The sequence below is a fragment of the Salmo trutta genome, chromosome 27 (genome assembly GCF_901001165.1).
Source record: "Salmo trutta chromosome 27, fSalTru1.1, whole genome shotgun sequence".
NCBI classification, from domain to species: Eukaryota; Metazoa; Chordata; class Actinopteri; order Salmoniformes; family Salmonidae; genus Salmo; species Salmo trutta.
Window position 1 is genome coordinate 23,832,922 of NC_042983.1, and position 18,715 is coordinate 23,851,636.

At 43.6% G+C, this 18,715-nt stretch overlaps 2 protein-coding genes across 3 annotated transcripts in view; both read left to right on the top strand.

Moving 5' to 3' along the window:
- LOC115164648 (protein PRRC2C) overlaps window positions 1–4,133 on the top strand; it is a 32,406-nt gene extending 28,273 nt beyond the window's left edge. For both annotated transcript variants that reach the window (XM_029717349.1, XM_029717350.1), the window contains 6 exons: window positions 862–1,027; window positions 1,104–1,275; window positions 1,491–1,627; window positions 1,741–1,883; window positions 2,000–2,089; window positions 2,271–4,133. In XM_029717349.1, coding sequence (XP_029573209.1) covers window positions 862–1,027; window positions 1,104–1,275; window positions 1,491–1,627; window positions 1,741–1,883; window positions 2,000–2,075 — 694 coding nt within the window. In that variant the 3' untranslated portion in view covers window positions 2,076–2,089; window positions 2,271–4,133. The remainder of the gene's footprint in view (window positions 1–861; window positions 1,028–1,103; window positions 1,276–1,490; window positions 1,628–1,740; window positions 1,884–1,999; window positions 2,090–2,270) is intronic.
- A 2,181-nt stretch (window positions 4,134–6,314) lies between these two features.
- On the top strand, window positions 6,315–9,196 carry LOC115164651 (beta-crystallin B3). Its single transcript, XM_029717352.1, has 6 exons — window positions 6,315–6,360; window positions 7,065–7,165; window positions 7,398–7,516; window positions 7,715–7,847; window positions 8,430–8,572; window positions 8,781–9,196. Exons 2-6 carry the CDS (start codon window positions 7,091–7,093, stop codon window positions 9,028–9,030), a joined length of 720 nt encoding a protein of 239 aa, XP_029573212.1. The 5' UTR covers window positions 6,315–6,360; window positions 7,065–7,090; the 3' UTR covers window positions 9,031–9,196.
- The last annotated feature ends 9,519 nt before the right edge of the window (window positions 9,197–18,715 follow it).

The window sequence follows — 18,715 nt, forward strand, 5'->3', positions numbered from 1 at the left end:
GCTAAGTAGTATCGAATGGATGCAGCTAAAGGGAGAGATGTGCTCTATCGTCTCTTCTCCTGGAGCAGCATTGACCTTAAGACAAAGTCACGGAGCCGTGTTTGGTCCAGCCTTCTAGATAGGGCAGGGTGATTCTCTGCTGTCCCACCGTTATGGCTAACAATCATCTCAACCTTTTTCCTTACAACACCCACAAGCATCTCCTCCAAGGCAGAGACGGTTACTGATATTGAAATAAATCAACATACTATGGTATCTATCGGTACTTCCTGTACAGATACAGTACAATCTCAGCACTCCTGACACATTGTGGTCAAGGAGCAGCAGCTCACTGAAACCTGGTTTACGCCAGCACTCAAAATGGCCTCTCTCAGCAGGCCGGTCGATCACTGACCTCCTGTGGCTAGGAGATGGTATCACAGCAACAAAACTGGATTATGTTTAGTAGAAATGACTGGATGCTGTAGTAGAGTTTCAGATAAAGATACGATACTAGAGACTGTCAACAGAAAGTGGGTCATTTTAATGTAATTCAAATGAATCACCTCAGGGATGATTTTGAGCTGGTATGATTGTGTACAGTAGGTGACTCGGCACTGTTTGCATCCCTCATTATGAAATAAAGTGGAGCGTGAGTCAACCTGTCATCCATTGTCATCATGCACATGCATCCTCTATGAAATGTGATGCTCCAACAGTAAACCCAGACAGGAGAATATCACTCGGTCACAGAGCTAGTAGACACAGTACCTGTCACATTGTTCTCTCATTGCCAATGCATGCATTTAACAGACTGTAGTGTAGATTTAGGAAGGTAGCCTAAAGTACTCTTCTGTTTGTTCCTGTCTGTCCTTCCTGTAGCCTGACTCCTGCCACGCCCACCTCAGACAGCCACCCCGGTCAGTCCCCTAGGAAACCCACTCCACTTTACACGCCAGGGGAACATGTCCACTCCCCGCCCAGCGACCTCGACACTCCAGACGGCTTCCCTGCCCAGACCGAGATACAACCCCTCCCCTTCCCTGAGGTAAGACTGACTTCACCTTTTTAAAAAGACGTAGAAGTCAGAGTTTTTGTTTCCACAGATTTGCTTTGTGTTTCAGGCCTCCACCAGCCTGCTGGACTCCAGTGCTCTGCGCTCCAGGGTGCAGTTGAGTAAGATGCGGGGGCCACGTTCACGCCCCTCCAGGGTCTCTCGTAAGACTGCTGCTCTGTCTGTACACCCAGAGGGGCAGGCCACGCCTACTGAGGACTGGCGCTCTCGAGACTCCACAGGTCAGCCTTGGACTCTGCTCTCATGTAGACCCCCTCGGCCATATCTCCATCCACTACCTTGTTCTGCTGCATACCTTTTACTATGGATTGAGTGGACATGATTCGACCAGTTAGACTGGAGATGTGACTTAGATGGTCAAAGATCTGTTAGACTTCTGAATAACCTATTTGTTTTGATTGTGAAGTGATGTACTCAGGTGTGTTGTCCTCTACAGAGGACAAAGTGGAGTCTTCCAAGAAGGACTCAGACTCTGAGGAGCTAGCGAGAGGAGCAGACCCCCGCTCTGCTGCTGCCTCCTCCCAGCCCCAGAGAGTCGCCCTCTTCCCTGGGATGGACCCATCTGCTCTCATGGTAAGGCTCCCCAAGAGAAACAGAGTTGACCAGGAGTGTAATGTTGTCACTCATACTGCTCTGAAAAATGCTTTTGATATGTTTTCCTGCTGGTTTCTCCCTCTGTTTGGCAGGCCCAGCTCAAGAAGAGAAGTGACTCTGACAATCAGACTGAGGGACCCGCCACTTCTCCCTCCCAGTTATCCCGTTCTCCTAAATCCCCCTTCCTTCCCCGGGCATCCCGTGTGCTGCCCCCCTCCGGAGGGAAAGAAAATGGGTAAGATAGTGACCCTGTCTCTTCCTTCTGTTCAGCCTGGATCTAATATCCCAAACCAGGGATTGTTGATAGTTGGAACAGAAATATTTACCAGTTGTAATGTCTGTCTCTCTTAGTGAAGAGGCCTCACCACAGTGGCTGAGAGAGCTGAAGTCCAAGAAGCGCTTGAGTCAGTATGAAAATGACAGCTAAGTGTGAATGAGCAGGTGACCTCTCTTCTCACAAATGTTCCTCATTATGAATCATTCTTTATCATAGGGTGCTGTATGCAAAAAACCTGACATTTTACCACATTTTCATAATTAGACAATATTCTAGTGTCTGTTTTGCTAATACGTAACCCTAAAAGGCTGATGGTTTGTATCCGTTTGCATCGTCCCTCTGTAGGTTGCCTTAACTGAAGAATCTGGTGGAGAATCGGACAGTAGCCTTAACCTTGGACCCTGAGAAGATGGGAATTCTGCTGCTGATGTTGTAATTCGTCATTTGTTTGTTTGTTTTCTCTGTTCTCTTCCTGCCTGGCTCAAATACATGTGCATGGTGCCTTCTTTCAGACAACCTCGGTCTTATGGATGAAACGAGCAAGGGAAAACATGGAGCTGCTCTGCTCAGCGTGTCCATTTCACTGCTAGCTGCTCCACCTCCTGTGTCAGGGGGGTCTTTGCATAAAGCCACTTTACCCTCTCACATGACGGGAGACTACGGACGGGGGGATCCCATTCTCTCCTGTCAGGTTGTATTTCATTAATGGTTAACTTGTGGGACCACATGCCTCTTAACCTGGAAGTGCTTCAGTAAGCTGGAGGACAGTATAGCACTCCACAAGACATATTTTTATTTTGTTTTCTCTTTTAAATATCATTTTCAGGTTCGTCTATGCGTTAACTGTATCTGTCAGTGGAGGAGTGTTGGAAAATATTTCAGATTTTATTTTTTGTCATGGATCATAGAGAACAAAACACTGCTGAACTAATGGTCAGCCAGGCTGTATTATGTGTTACTAATAAATATGGTATCTGTAATCATGAAATGTTATATTTGTATTGTTGCTCATTTGAAAGCTGAATCATAACATGTCAGAGTGCTGGGTTTGTATGGAGAGCATTTAAAGCATCACTACAGTAGAGGCCCCATTCCTCTGAGCCACTCAGTGACTGATGTCATGAACTAACTGAGAATCTGTTGTGTTGACGTCATGCAGTCCCTTTAAACTTATGGTTAAAGAGGAATGCTGTGTTCGCTGTATTTTCAATCATGTCTGAATCTGTTTCTACTGGTGGGGAGGGGAAGGGTTAATCACAATGGACATCTACCTCCATCTCAATTACACGCACACACACATGAACACACACACACATGAACACACACACACATGTACAACACACACACATGAACACTAATCAGCCTGTTCTTCCTCCCTTCACCTCCACTTACCTCTTCAGTGAAAGATCAAATGATTGTGTGTGTAATACTGATGGATGAGTGAGTAAGGATGAAAGGAAAATGTACATGTTACCAATGAGCCATACATTTAATGTGCACTCCCTGGTTTCTGTTTTACCAGCATGTCTGCAACACATCTCCCATTTAGCGACCTCACGTGCATTTTCCCATCATTGTTTGGAAAAGGATGTGCTTGCAGTCTCTGGTCCTTTTCATCATGCTTTGCTCAGACACTTAACTGAATGGCCACACCAAGTAGCAGTGGTACAATCACAGTCTGGATATCATGGCTTCATCCACAACTGTAATGGTCCCATTGTGCACATGGTCGGTGCAGCGGTGCGGATGTATAGTGGAATGGTAGGAGTATGGATTACACTACTCCAGTGGGGAATGCAAGTAAACTATATTGTTTTGAGATGAGGGTGGTAATTTACCCTTTTTTCTGCAAATGACTTGGACTATTTGCACCAGTTGTTTTAGGGCTTGTTTGAGCTGACTTAAGCCATTCCCCTGACCATGTTAGCCGTGCGCCACTGTCTTACTACTTCCACTACAGCACTGACCGCATTCCACATTTTCGTAGACAGACGTTGGAACGCGTATGCAATGCAAGTGAATGTTTTGAGGGAATCTTTGGAGTCGTTGTCCCTTTGGTGTCTGTCCATGGCGTTTGACTTTGTCATTACTTATTTTATTTTTTCTCTTTCTCGTTTGTTTTATTTGAAAGTAAAATGTATATTGCACTGTTGTAAGGCCGTTGTTCAAAAGTGTAAATTCTCAATAAAATGTACTGCGTTAAGCTTCTGATTTTGTAATTATTGGGCTAAATATTACTTCTGCATTACACTCATTTCAGCTCAGACCCACGCCCTCCAGTCTGTGGTGTTATACATTTAAACTGGTGTCTTTTGTGTAACAGAGCGGTCGATAGTGTTTGAATTAGGGAAGTACATATAGGCAAGGTAGTATTTGGTGTAGGGTGGTATTGGAAAGGTAGTGTTTTAGTGTAGGGAGGTTTAAGAGCTGTAGAGTTGTGTAGGGAGGTTTGAGGGGTAGAGTTGTGTAGGGAGGTTTGAGGGGTAGAGTTGTGTAGGGAGGTTTGCGGGGTAGAGTTGTGTAGGGAGGTTTGAGGGGTAGAGTTGTGTAGGGAGGTTTGCGGGGTAGAGTTGTGTAGGGAGGTTTGAGGGAGGTAGGGAGGTTTGCGGGGTAGAGTTGTGTAGGGAGGTGTGAGGGAGGTAGAGTTGTAGGGAGGTTTGCGGGGTAGAGTTGTGTAGGGAGGTTTGCGGGAGGTAGAGTTGTGTAGGGAGGTTTGCGGGGTAGAGTTGTGTAGGGAGGTTTGAGGGAGGTAGAGTTGTAGGGAGGTTTGCGGGGTAGAGTTGTGTAGGGAGGTTTGCGGGAGGTAGAGTTGTGTAGGGAGGTTTGCGGGGTAGAGTTGTGTAGGGAGGTTTGAGGGAGGTAGAGTTGTGTAGGGAGGTTTGCGGGGTAGAGTTGTGTAGGGAGGTTTGAGGGAGGTAGAGTTGTGTAGGGAGGTTTGCGGGGTAGAGTTGTGTAGGGAGGTTTGCGGGGTAGAGTTGTGTAGGGAGGTTTGAGGGGTAGAGTTGTGTAGGGAGGTTTGCGGGGTAGAGTTGTGTAGGGAGGTTTGAGGGAGGTAGGGAGGTTTGCGGTGTAGAGTTGTGTAGGGAGGTTTGAGGGAGGTAGAGTTGTGTAGGGAGGTTTGCGGGGTAGAGTTGTGTAGGGAGGTTTGCGGGGTAGAGTTGTGTAGGGAGGTTTGAGGGAGGTAGAGTTGTGTAGGGAGGTTTGCGGGGTAGAGTTGTGTAGGGAGGTTTGAGGGAGGTAGAGTTGTGTAGGGAGGTTTGAGGGAGGTAGAGTTGTGTAGGGAGGTTTGCGGGGTAGAGTTGTGTAGGGAGGTTTGAGGGAGGTAGAGTTGTGTAGGGAGGTTTGCGGGGTAGAGTTGTGTAGGGAGGTTTGAGGGAGGTAGAGTTGTGTAGGGAGGTTTGCGGGGTAGAGTTGTGTAGGGAGGTTTGCGGGGTAGAGTTGTGTAGGGAGGTTTGAGGGGTAGAGTTGTGTAGGGATGTTTGCGGGGTAGAGTTGTGTAGGGAGGTTGAGGGAGGTAGGGAGGTTTGCGGGGTAGAGTTGTGTAGGGAGGTTTGAGGGAGGTAGAGTTGTGTAGGGAGGTTTGCGGGGTAGAGTTGTGTAGGGAGGTTTGCGGGGTAGAGTTGTGTAGGGAGGTTTGAGGGAGGTAGAGTTGTGTAGGGAGGTTTGCGGGGTAGAGTTGTGTAGGGAGGTTTGAGGGAGGTAGAGTTGTGTAGGGAGGTTTGAGGGAGGTAGAGTTGTGTAGGGAGGTTTGCGGGGTAGAGTTGTGTAGGGAGGTTTGAGGGAGGTAGAGTTGTGTAGGGAGGTTTGCGGGGTAGAGTTGTGTAGGGAGGTTTGAGGGAGGTAGAGTTGTGTAGGGAGGTTTGCGGGGTAGAGTTGTGTAGGGAGGTTAAAGGGAGGTAGAGTGTTTGATGTAGGGAGGTTTAAGAGAGATTGAGGGTCAGGGTTTGGTCAATGAAGGTAAATGATGTCAACAGGATATAGTAAAATGAGGTCAATGTTATGTTTGTTTTTATGAATGGTTTGGTTCCTTATTGTGTGTTGGTGATGTTATTGGTCAGAGTGGTGTGAGGAGGTTAGGTGATGTTTAGACTGCTGGGTGTGGTTAGTGTGTGTGTGTGTGTGAGCGTGTCTACCAGTTTGTGCTGAGTGGGGCTGTTTGCTGAATCCTCTTGGCTCCCTCTCCTTGTACCCGCACATACCACGCACTGGCAGCCAGGCGGACGGGCAGGGCAGCGTGTGCCAACACAGCTGCATATTGAGAGGTAGCGTTATGGACACAATGTCAGCGACAGACTTGCTGTATCAACAGCTCCCCCTTTTCTGCTGTTGTGGCCAGAAATAAACCATAAATACCCCCCCTGCCCTCCAACGGCTCAACCCCGAACACCCAGTGGCACAGAGAGAGAGGCTAGCAATACACAGCAGGCATATCCAGGTAAAAACAGCTTGGTTCTGCACAGCAGGATTAACAAGGTTTTAATTGAACTTTGAAACTGATTTTACATGAAAAGTAAAGGAGACCCCACAGTCATGATTGTTGACGGATGGAGAAGGAGAGGTTGGATGGGGTGGGGGGATAGGAATGATTGTGTAGTATTTTTAGAGTTGGTAAAGATATAATTTGGTATGCTTAAATGTTTGCAGTAAAATATATGATTGAGCAAGTGAAGAGTTTGCAGAATAGAGTATTATGGGATGTGTGTTGTTTGTAGTGATAGGTTTGATTGAGTCAGGGGTGCAGAACTGGTTATGATACAGACTGACGCTTGCAAAGTTGGACATGATAGACAGCGAAAGATGGAATCACTGATTTGAAAGGTTGCACATTAGTGTTTGAGAATAACATGTTCATAGGGGGATGACTCCGGGCCCTAGTTATAGCCTACAGTCAGGAAAAACTCCTGGCCCCAGGGTTTTCTCCTGGAGATAGAAAAGTGTAGATTACAGCCCCTCAGGTCCTTATTCGTCTGCACCAATGTGCTCTTCTGCTCTCTGAAGTGGATGCAAATCTTGACTGATTCAAAGGAGTAAAAGGATCCATTGATACTGAGAGGACTGATGGTCATCATTGTGAAATGAATGTTATCATGGTGTCTGTGTTTCTCTTTTCGCTGTCTCTCTCCTGATTGTGCTCCTGAGAGAGGAGTAACCAGTGGACGAGGAGGATGTCGGAGCAGCAGAGCGCCCCGGAGCAGCTGGCTGCAGGGAAGAGCCAGGGTGGAGCAGGAGCAACTTACAAGGTACTGCACCCTCCCTCTCCCCATCTGTTATCTGTCTATTTCTCTCTTGTGATGTTTCTCTTCATTTATTTTTCTCTCCTTCGCCCACTTCTCTATTTTCCCACTTCTCTATAAACCCTCTTCCTAAGTCCCCCATATATTTCCTCTCTTTATACTGTAAGCTTGACTTTCTCAATATTAGTATCTTTCCTCCTCTTCCCCCCCTCTGTCTCTCCTCCTCTCTCTGATCCAGGTGGTGCTGTTTGAGCTTGAGAATTTCCAGGGCCGCAGGGCTGAGTTTTCTACCGAGTGTAAAGACGTTTCAGAGAAGGGCCTGGAGAAGGTGGGCTCTGTGCTGGTTGAGTCTGGCCCGTGAGTACTGGTGCATTGGTGTCATTCACAGACACACACTTTCTTACACATACAGAATATGTATTTTCAGGTTCAGGTGAAGTGTTATTTTTTTTTATTATACTGTATATCTGTTACCACATTTGGCCAAATACAACGTCATACATGCTGAGGAGAGATATTCTAACTCAGCCTCGTCCTTGTCCTCTCTCCTGTCAGATGGGTGGGGTATGACCGCCAGGGGTTTGCAGGTGAGCAGTTTGTTCTGGAGAAAGGCGAGTATCCACGCTGGGACACCTGGACCAACAGCCAGTACAGCTACTCCTTCTGGTCCATGCGGCCTCTCAACGTGGTGGGTAGCACTCAAACAATGTCTAAACATACCCCGTGTAGCACAGTTGGTAGAGCATGGTGCTTGCAATGCCAAGGTTGTGGGTTCGATTCCCACAGGGGTACCGATATGTGTATAAGAGTGTCGGCTAAATGACAGAAATGTAAACATGCTCAACATACTCACTGACCATGTTAACACGTTTACCATCTCACCACCCTGCATTCCCTACCTATCTCTATCAACATTCTCTGAGCCACATTCTATCTGTAATATTAAAGCTGATCTACACCTTATAAATAATATAATAATAAAAATTATACTAAAAAACAAATATTCTCTGAGCATCTCAGTACTCCCATTTATCTCAACACTCGCAGATTATCTCAACACTTTAACCATTGCAGAACTCCATGTTCATCTCAACAGTAATTTATCACCTCAGCAGACGGCTCTCATTGGCTATCTGAATGCTCACTGATTACCTGAAGCCTCTCTCTATCTCAGCACTCACAGTCTATCTCAACAATCAGCTCTCAGTAAACATCTTAACACTAAGTGAGTCTGTTTGTGTGTGTGCATATTTCCATTTCTCCTCTTTAGGATAGTGCCGAACACAAGCTCCATCTGTTTGAGAGCCCAGGCTTCACTGGTAGAAAGATGGAGATTGTTGATGATGATGTTCCCAGTTTGTGGGGACATGGTTTCCAAGATCGCGTAGCGAGTGTCAAGGCCCTCAACGGAACGTAAGAGCTCCCTTTCACCCTCTCTCATTTTCTTCCTTTTTAACTTGCTCTCTCTCTCTCCGTCCTTTTTCTGTTTCTCTCATGTCTCACTTCATCTCTCGTCTTTCTCCTGAAAACCTTTAAAAGATGGTCAATTATGCTAACTGTCATATTCTGACTTCTATTTTGGTCCTGTCTCATGGACTCCTTCTCTGTTCCTTTGTTGCAGATGGGTGGGCTACATGTACCCCGGCTACAGGGGGTGCCAGTATGTGTTTGAGTGTGGAGACTTCAAGCACTGGAACGACTGGGATGCCCCTGCACCTCAGATCCAGTCTGTCCGACGTGTGCGAGACATGCAGTGGCACAAGAGAGGGTGTTTCACCGTCCCTGTTCCTGCCCCTGCTCCAGCTCCTGCCCCTGCCCCTGCCCCAGCACCCGCACCCCCCGCACCCCCTGCCGCCTCCGGGGCCAGCTGAAGAGGATTCTAAACAACTTCCCCCCAGAGCCTCTTCCATGAGCCTCTTTCTACCATCAGTGCTTGCCCTCTGCCTGACCCTAACCATGGCAAATGCTGCTCCTGCTTAGTGAGGAGAAGTGCTATATATGTTTCAGTGGCAAATAAAGTTTGTTTGACCAGAAATGTATTGTGTTTGTTGGTGCTGTTTCTATTGTTGAAATCCTTGGGTTTGTTAGGTAACTTTATAAAAATGTCCAGTTTTTCAAGAAACGCTGGTTGGAGGATGCTGGATTTCCTGCTTGTTTCCTCCTCATTCTGAGAATCCTGGGAATTTGGGGGAAATTACTGGAATTTTGCTAACCTAGTCAGCTGTGGAGTTGGTTGAGTCAACAATAACAATGTTACTGTAGATTATTGTTGCCAAATTACACAGACAGTCATAGAACATATTTAAATACAAATTCAACAGTAGGCTTAGTTACAAATCTGACTCATAGATTAGTTTTGACATAGATGCCTCTTCAAGTCTTATTTCTACATTCGTTTTCCACAGCTTTTGTTGAAGTCATAGAGGGATATACTTTTTAAGTCTTAAAAGTTGACTGTTGACAGGGGAATTCTGGCATGAACAACACATGGTATGTTAGAAGAAAGCTTTGTTCCACATCTCTCTGGACATACTGATGTCACGTCATCTCATTTACATCTCATCTCCACATTTCCTCAGCTGGCCATCACTGTCTTGAAATAGGGTTGTGAAATGCTCTTGATAAAAAAAGATAAATAGCCTATGTCAACAATGAGAATACATTTAATTGAATCACACCAAGAATAATGTCTCAAGTTCAAATCTTTATTCAATGCACTTCAAAGATGGAAACAGGAGGGGTAAAAACATGGAGGCTGGGAGTGTACTAAAGTAATTGACAAAAGTTATTCTACTTCATATACTATTATTATCATCATAATATCATATTTTAATGTTTAAGAACCACAAATCCACTATCAATCAGACCATTTTTTTCAAATTAAACTTTATTTAACTAGGCAAGTCAGTTAAGAACAAATTCTTATTTACAGTGACAGCCTACCTGGGAACAGTGGGTTAACTGCCTTGTTCAGGGGCAGAACGACAGATTTTTACCTTGTCAGCTCAGGGATTCGATTCAGCAACCTCTTGGTTACTGGTTCACCACTCTAACCACTAGGCTCCCTGCTGCCCCAAGGGTCCTAACAAGGGTCCTATCATGGTCAAACACTTATCAGGGAGAGATATATGCTGATAGAGGGGAGACCAGCCCCTCAGTGCCTTAGTTGGGTCAGTCTTCTCATTCTCTGAAGCTTAGTCAGGTGAAGCCTGCATCGATGTGCTCTTCTGCTCTCTGAGATTTGACTGATGCAGTGGAGAAAAAAATAAACATTTATTGTGAGAGTATTGATGGCCATCATGGTGAAATGTTTAGGTTCAATTAAATCTCATAATAGTTATGTCTGTATGAAATGTGTTATGATAGAGTAGGGCCAGGATTAATTCAAATTATTCCGTGGTAAACGACAATCGCATGTATTTTCATTGCTTTTGTGTGTTGGATGTGTAACTGCATTGGAGCTGCCAAATTGGTGGGTGGGTGCTCTTGTTGTCATTCACGAAACTACACCCTTCCCAGAACGAGAAAGTGTTTTATAGAAATATTATCTTGTACGCTCCTCAGCATTTTTACTAATGCGATTTCTATGCTTTCAATGGCAATGTCTGCAAAGGTATAACGCCGGGAGCCGCTTGTGGATTTGACAGCTCCAACGCAGTTATACCTCTGTCACCGCCTAAACCAAAGCAATGATAAACTATGCTATTTTTGGTTACCACTGGTGAACACTGATCTGATTGAATCTTGGGCCTAGATTAGGCCTACACACAACAACAATAATATTGTGGGCCTGTGCTAACTGTATACAGTATACAGTGCATCCGATAGTCACTCTGACAGAGCTCCAGAGTTCCTCTGTGGAAATGGGAGAACCTTTCAGAAGGACAACCATCTCTGCAGCACTACACCAATCAGGCCTTTATGGTAGAGCGGCCAGATGGAAGCCACCCCTCAGTAAAAGGCACATGACAGCCTGCTTGGAGTTTTCCAAAAGGCACCTAAAGGACTCTCAGTACATGAGAAACAAGATTCTCTGCTCTGATAAAACCAAAATTGAACTCTTTGGCCTGAATGCCAAGTGTTACATCTGGAGGAAACCTGGCACCATCCCTACAGTGAAGCATGTTGGTGGCAGCATCATGCTGTGGGGATGATTTTCATCGGCAGGGACTGGGTGACTAGTCAGGATCGAGGGAAATATGAACGGAGCAAAGTACAGAGAGATCCTTGATGAAACCTGCTCCAGAGCACTCAGGACCTCAGACCGGGGCGAAGGTTCACCTTCCAACAGGACAACGACCTTAAGCACACAGCCAATACAACACAGGAGTCTCTGACAAGTCTCTGAATGTTCTTGAGTGGCCCAGCCAGGACTTGAACCCGATCAAACATCTCTGTAGAGACCTGAAAATAGCTGTGCAGCAACGCTCCCCATCCAACCTGACAGAGCTTGAGAGAATCTGCAGAGAAGAATGGGAGAAACTCCCCAAATACAGGTGTGCAAAGCTTGTATAGTCATGCCCAAGAAGACTCAAGGCTGTAATCACTGTGAATCTGTTTTTGCTTTGTCATTATGAGGTATTGTTTGTAGATTGATGAGGGAAAAAAACTATTTCATCCGTTTTAGAATAAAGCTGTAACGTAACAACATTTTGAAAAATCAAGGGGTCTGAATAGTTTCCGAATGCACTGTACTTTGGTAACCGATACATGTAACCGATACACTGTAATACCTCCACTGTTTTCACATCCTACCATAACCTTGTCTGTACATTATGCCTTGAATCTATTCTACCACGCCCAGAAATCTGCTCCCTTTACTCTCTGTTCCAAACACACTAAACGACCAGTTCTTTTATCCTTTAGCCATACCCTTATCCTACTCCTCCTCTGTTCCTCTGGTGATGTAAAGGTTAACCCAGGCCCTGCAGCCCCCAGCACCACTCCCATTCCCCGGGCGCTTTCATTTGTTGACTTCTGTAACCGTAAAAGCCTTGGTTTCATGCATGTTAACATTAGAAGCCTCCTCCCTAAGTTTGTTTTATTCACTGCTTTAGCACACTCCGCCAACCCGGATGTCCTAGCCGTGTCTGAATCCTGGCTTAGGAGGGCCACCAAAAATCCTGAAATTTCCATCCCTAACTATAACATTTTCTGACAAGGTAGAACTGCCAAAGGGGGCGGAGTTGCAATCTACTGCAGAGACAGCCTACAGAGTTCTGTCATGCTATCCAGGTCTGTGCCCAAACAAGTCGAGCTTCTACTTTTAAAAATCCACCTTTCAAGAAACAAGTCTCTTACCATTGCCGCTTGTTATAGACCCCCTATAGCCCCCAGCTGAGCCCTGGACACCATATGTGAATTGATTGCCCCCCATCTATCTTCAGAGTTCGTACTGTTAGGTGACCTAAACTGGGACATACTTAACACCCCGGCCGTCCTACACTCTAAGCTAGATACCCTCAATCTCACACCAATTATCAAGGATCCTATCAGGTACAACCCTAAATCCGTAACCATGGGCACCCTCTTAGACATCATCCTGACCAACTTTCCCTCTAAATACACCTCTGCTGTCTTCAACCAGGATCTCAGCAATCACTGCCTCATTTCCTGCATGCGTAATGGGTCCGGGGGTCAAATGAACACCCCTCATCACTGTCAAACGCTCCCTAAAACACTTCAGCAAGCAGGCCTTTCTAATCGATCTGGCCCGGGTATCCTGGAAGGATATTGACCTCATCCCGTCAGTAAATGATGCCTGGTTGCTCTTTAAAAGTGTTTTCCTCACCATCTTAAATAATCATGCCCCATTCAAAAAATATAGAACTAAGAACAGATATAGCCCTTGGTTCACCCCAGACTGCCCTTGACCAGCACAAAAACATCCTGTGGCATTCTGCATTAGCATCGAATAGCCCCCATGATATGTAACTTTTCAGGGAAGTCAGGAACCAATATACTCAGTCAGTTAGGACAGCTAAAGCTAACTTTTTCAAACAGAAATATGCATCCTGTAGCATTAATTCCAAAAAGTTTTGGGACACTGTAAAGTCCATGGAGAATAAGAGCACCTCCTCCTAGCTGCCCACTGCACTGAGGCTAGGAAACACTGTAAGCACCGATAAATCTACGATAATCGATCATTTCAATAAGCATTTTTCTACGGCTGACCATGCTTTCCACCTGGCTACCCCTACCCTGGCCAACATCTCAGCACCCACTGCAGCAACTTGGCTGGCCCTCGCTTCATATTCGTTGCCAAACCCACTGGCTCCAGGTCATCTATAAGTCTTTGCTAGGTAAAGCCCTGCCTTATCTCAGCTCACTGTTCACCATAGCAGCACCCCCTCGTAGCACGCGCTCCAGCAGGTATATTTCACTGGTCACCCCCAAAGCCAACAATTCCTTTGGCCGCCTTTCCTTCCAGTTCTCTGCTGCCAGTGACTGGAATGAATTTCAAAAATCACTGAAGCTGGAGTCTTATATCTCCCTCTCTAACTTTAAGCATCAGCTGTCAGAGCAGCTTACCGATCACTGTACCTGTACACAGCCAATCTGTAAATAGCACACCCAACTACCTCATCCCCATATTGTTACTTATCCTCTTGCTCTTTTGCACCTCAGTATCTCTACTTGCACATCATCATCTGCACATCTATCACTCCAGTGTTAATGCTAAATTGTAATTATTTCGCCTCCATGGCCTATTTATTGCCTTACCTCCCAGCTCGTCTCCATTTGCACACACTGTACATAGATTGAACTATTGTGTTATTGACTGTACATTTTTTTATGTGTAACTCTGTGTTCTTGTTTTTGTCACACTGCTTAGCTTTATCTTGGCCAGGTTGCAGTTGTAAATGAGAACTTGTTCTCAACTAGCCTACCTGGTTAAATAAAGGTGAAATAAAAAAATATCTATAAAAAAAACATGCACAGAGTTTCTAAACCCATAGGCCGACATCGCAAGACTTCCGGGAATGCTTGCAAAGCAGATCAAGCACACCAGGTTCCTCATTTATAAACAGTGCATACAGTTGAAGTCGGAAGTTTACATACATCTTAGCCAAATACATTTAAACTCAGTTTTTCATAATTCCTGACATTTAAAAATTCCTGTCTTAGGTCAGTTAGGATCACCACTTTATTGTAAGAATGTGAAATGTCAGAATAATAGTAGAGAGAAGGATTTATTTCAGCTTTTATTTCTTTCATCACATTCCCAGTGGGTCAGAAGTTTACATACACTCAATTAGTATTTAGTATTTGGTAGCATTGTCTTTAAATTGTTTAACTTGGGTCAAACGTTTCAGGTAGCCTTCCACAGGCTTCCCACGATAAGTTAGGTGAATTTTGGCCCATTCCTCCTGACAGAGCTGGTGTAATTGAGTCAAGTTTTTAGGCCTTCTTGCTCGCACAGGCTTTTTCAGTTCTTCCCACAAATGTTCTATAGTATTGAGGTCAGGGCTTTGTGATGGCCACTACAATACCTTGACTTTGTTGTCCTTAAGCCATTTTGCCACAACTTTGGAAGTATGCTTGAGGTCATTGTCCATTTGGAAGACCCATTTGAGACCAAGCTTTAACTTCCTGACTGATGTCTTGAGATGTTACTTCAATATATCCACATACTTTTCCTGCCTCATGATGCCATCTATTTTGTGAAGTGCACCGGTCCCTCCTGCAGCAAAGTACCCCCACAACATGATGCTGCAAGCCTCCCCCTTTTCCTCCAAACATAACGATGGTCATTATGGCCAAACAGTTATATTTTTGTTTCATCAGACCAGAGGACTTTTATACAAAAAGTATTATCTTTGTCCCCATGTGCAGTTGCAAACCGTAGTCTTGCTTTTTTATGGCGGTTTTGGAGCAGTGGCTTCTTGCTGAGCGGCCTTTCAGGTTATGTCGATATAGGACTCGTTTTACTGTGGATATAGATACTTTTGTACCTGTTTCCTCCAGCATCTTCACAAGGTCCTTTACTGTTGTTCTGGGATTGATTTGCACCTTTCGCACCAAAGTATGTTAATCTGTAGGAGACAGAACGCGTCTCCTTTGTGAGCGGTATGACGGCTGCGTGGTCCCGTTGTGTTTATACTTGCGTACTATTGTTTGTACAGATGAACGTGGTACCTTCAGGCATTTCGAAATTGCTCCCAAGGATGAACCAGACTTGTGGAGGTCTACAGTTTTTTTTCTGAGGTCTTGGATGATTTCTTTTCATTTTCCCATGATGTCAAGCAAAGAGGCACTGAGTTTGAAGGTAGGCTTTGAAATACATCCACAGGTACACTTCCTACTGACTCAAATGATGTCAATTAGCCTATCAGAAGCTTCTAATGCCATGACATCATTTACAGGAATTTTCCAAGCTGTTTAAAGGCACAGTCAACTTAGTGTATGTAAACTTCTGACTCACTGGAATTGTGATACTGTGAATTATAAATGAAATAATACGTCTGTAAACCATTGTTGGAAAAATTACTTGTGTCATTGTAACGGTTGTCGTCGGATTTAGACCAAAACGCAGCGGGGAAATGTGCACTCATCTTCTTTATTATAAACGGACAAGAAGGAGAACCAAAACAAACACGTACACAAAGATAACACAACGACTAACCACAGGCTGGTCACGCACAAGGCTATACACAGAACAATCTCCCACAAAGTACTCAACAAACACATAGCTATATATAGGACTCTCAATCAGATGCAACTAGAAAACACCTGCCTCCAATTGAGAGTCCAACCCCAATTAACAAAACATAGAAATACAAAAGACTAGACAGAACATAGAAATACACTAACATAGAACAGTGCCCAAAAACCCCCGGAATACATAAATCAAATACCCTACTAAACAAACCACCACCCCGAACCACATAAAACAAATACCCTCTGCCACGTCCTGACCAAACTACAATAACAAATAACCCCTATTACTGGTCAGGACGTGACAGTCATGCACAAAGTAGATGTCCTAACCGACTTGACAAAACGATAGTTTGTTAAAAAGAAATTTGTGGAGTGGTTGAAAAATTAGTTTTAATGACTCCAACCTAAGTGTATGTAAACTTCCGACTTCAACTGTACATACAAACTACACCCCAAAGAGTGTGGGTGACAGTTGTCATGCAAAAGTTGTCATTTCAAAAAATGCAACTTGATATGAGAATGTGCTCACCTCCCAGCTAATTTTAGACCATGAGTACACACATCTGCTAGTGTATTGCAAGCTAGAAAGTACACTGAACAAAAATATAAACGCAACATGTAAAGTGTTGGTCCCATGTTTCGTGAGCTGAAATAAAAAAATCACAGAAATGGTCCATACGCACCAAAAGCTTATTTCTCAAACTTTTTTTGCAGAAATGTGTTTATATCCCTGTTAGTGAGAATTTCTTCTTTACCAAGATAATGCATCCACCTGACAGGTGTGGCATATCACGAAGCTGATTTAAATGCATGATCGTTATATGGGGGGGAACTCATTCTGTAATAAAGCCTTTTTTGTGGGGAAAAACTTATTCTGATTGGCTGGGCCTGGCTCCCCAGTGGATGGGCCTTGCTGCCAAGTGGGTGGGCCTATGCCCTCCCAGGCTCATCCATGGCTGCACCCCTGCCCAGTTATGTGAAATCCATAGATTAGGGCCTAATGAATTTATTTCAATTGACTGATTTCCTTATATGAACTGTAACTCAGTAAAATCTTTGAAATTGTTGCATGTTGTGTTTATATTTTTGTCCAGTATAGGTATTTTGTGCCAATTGGGGTATTATGAAAAGCTGTTTCATAAAAAACTAAAAACAGGATAACATATTAACAAGAATGCAGGCCTTTCCCATTACTGAGAAGAGTGAAAATATATGTTTCATTTTTTTCATCTATACATTTTATTAACATAAATTAATATATTATTACATAATAAATTCCTCCCCTTTTCTGGCGGTGGTGGGTTCTTATTCCGCATCTGTCATTTAATTGGATCTGGGAGCATAGTAAAAGATAGGCTATATGTATTTCAAGTTTTGCAATAGGCCTATCATAGGCAGTGCAGTTTATAATACCGGTGTACAGTCGAATTTAAGAGGTGAACAGTTGATCCTTTATATTGAAGTAGGTCTTAGGAAACTACTGTAAGTGCATTATGTTTTGTAGCCTGACTTAGACAATGTTTCATAATTCGCGGGCAGTCCATCATATTTACTTTGGGGGAAAAGTCGATGCAAAACATTGTTGAATTCAAACGTTCTGCTGACAGGTTCACAACAATTTGCCATTATTTTCTCTCTCAGAAACGGACACAGTCCATTTCCAAATACAACATACATTGCTGCTAAAGCTTGAAACATTCTGCCAACACAGTAAATAGACCGGTAGTTTATGTAACATATTTTACCGTAGGCCTATGGGTAGCTAACTGTATTGGTGAGCGACAGGAGCGAGACATCATTGCCTATTTCATCTCAGGGTCTATATACCAAAGCAGGACATACAAACCCAATAATCTAAAAATAAACGAAATACTGAACAATAATTCGCTTGTTCACGCACGCAGAGTTGTATGATATGTATGGCCTATGCCAAATTTATAAATCTCAATATTTTTGTACATGTGCAAACTTTTCAGAAATGGTGCATGCAGAAATTTTGTATGAGATTATAATTCCACTTGAAAAACGGCCATCACTCACCTTTTATGGTGACAATGACGCCCTTATTTTATGTTTTCTTTGAAAGTATTGGAATTAGGCCAATACAGTTGGTCTATCTAAAGGACATAGCAATGGGGTACTTGACCAAATGTTTTCAGAGATGTTGGCAGAATTTTTCATGGAAGATTCTTTGTCCATAAAATGAAGTGGGCAGAGAACAAACCCCTCTTCACATTATTTAAGATATAATTGAAATATTATTTTGAAATTATGTAACAACAAAAATCAATACGCACCATAAAACGTTTAGACAAATTGGCAATTTATCTCGATATGTAATACCCCTTGTCTGTTAGGTTTAGGTACCTTTCTTTGTATTTTTTTGTTTTTGTATTTGTTTTGTTCATAATAATAAATACAAAAAAGTATAAAATCATTTTGGCAGAATGTTTCCTTTTGCAGTGACATTTGTTGAAGCATATCTGACGTTTCTGAAAGACAAAAACAATTGTACATTTTTGTGGACCTGTAAGCAGATCGTTTGAATTCAATAATGTTTTGCATTTACCTAAATATAGGCTACTACACTGCCTGAGAATTCTGAAAAAATGTCTACTCAGGAAAAAAATAAGAAAACTAGGCTACAGTAGGCCAATTTACAGTGGTAACCTACACACTTCACTGCAAAATATCAACCATCTGTTAAGCTGTTCAATTCTACTGTATGTTATAAACCGTGTTCCTTTTTGGAAATAGATGCCAATTTCTAATTATTTTAGAGTGTAAAGATCAAACAAATAAATGTTTTCGCTCTTCTCACTAATGACAAATTATTACATCTTGTTATTATATTTAGCTACCTGTTTTGTTATGAATAAGAGTGTCATTATATTT

Coding starts and splice junctions, on each gene's coding strand:
- LOC115164651 (XM_029717352.1), top strand. CDS start 7,091: ATGTCGGAGCAGCAGAGCGCCCCGGAGCAGCTGGCTGCAGGGAAGAGC. Junction 7,517..7,714: donor GTGCTGGTTGAGTCTGGCCC/GTGAGTACTGGT, acceptor CTCTCCTGTCAG/ATGGGTGGGGTATGACCGCC. Junction 7,848..8,429: donor CCATGCGGCCTCTCAACGTG/GTGGGTAGCACT, acceptor TCTCCTCTTTAG/GATAGTGCCGAACACAAGCT.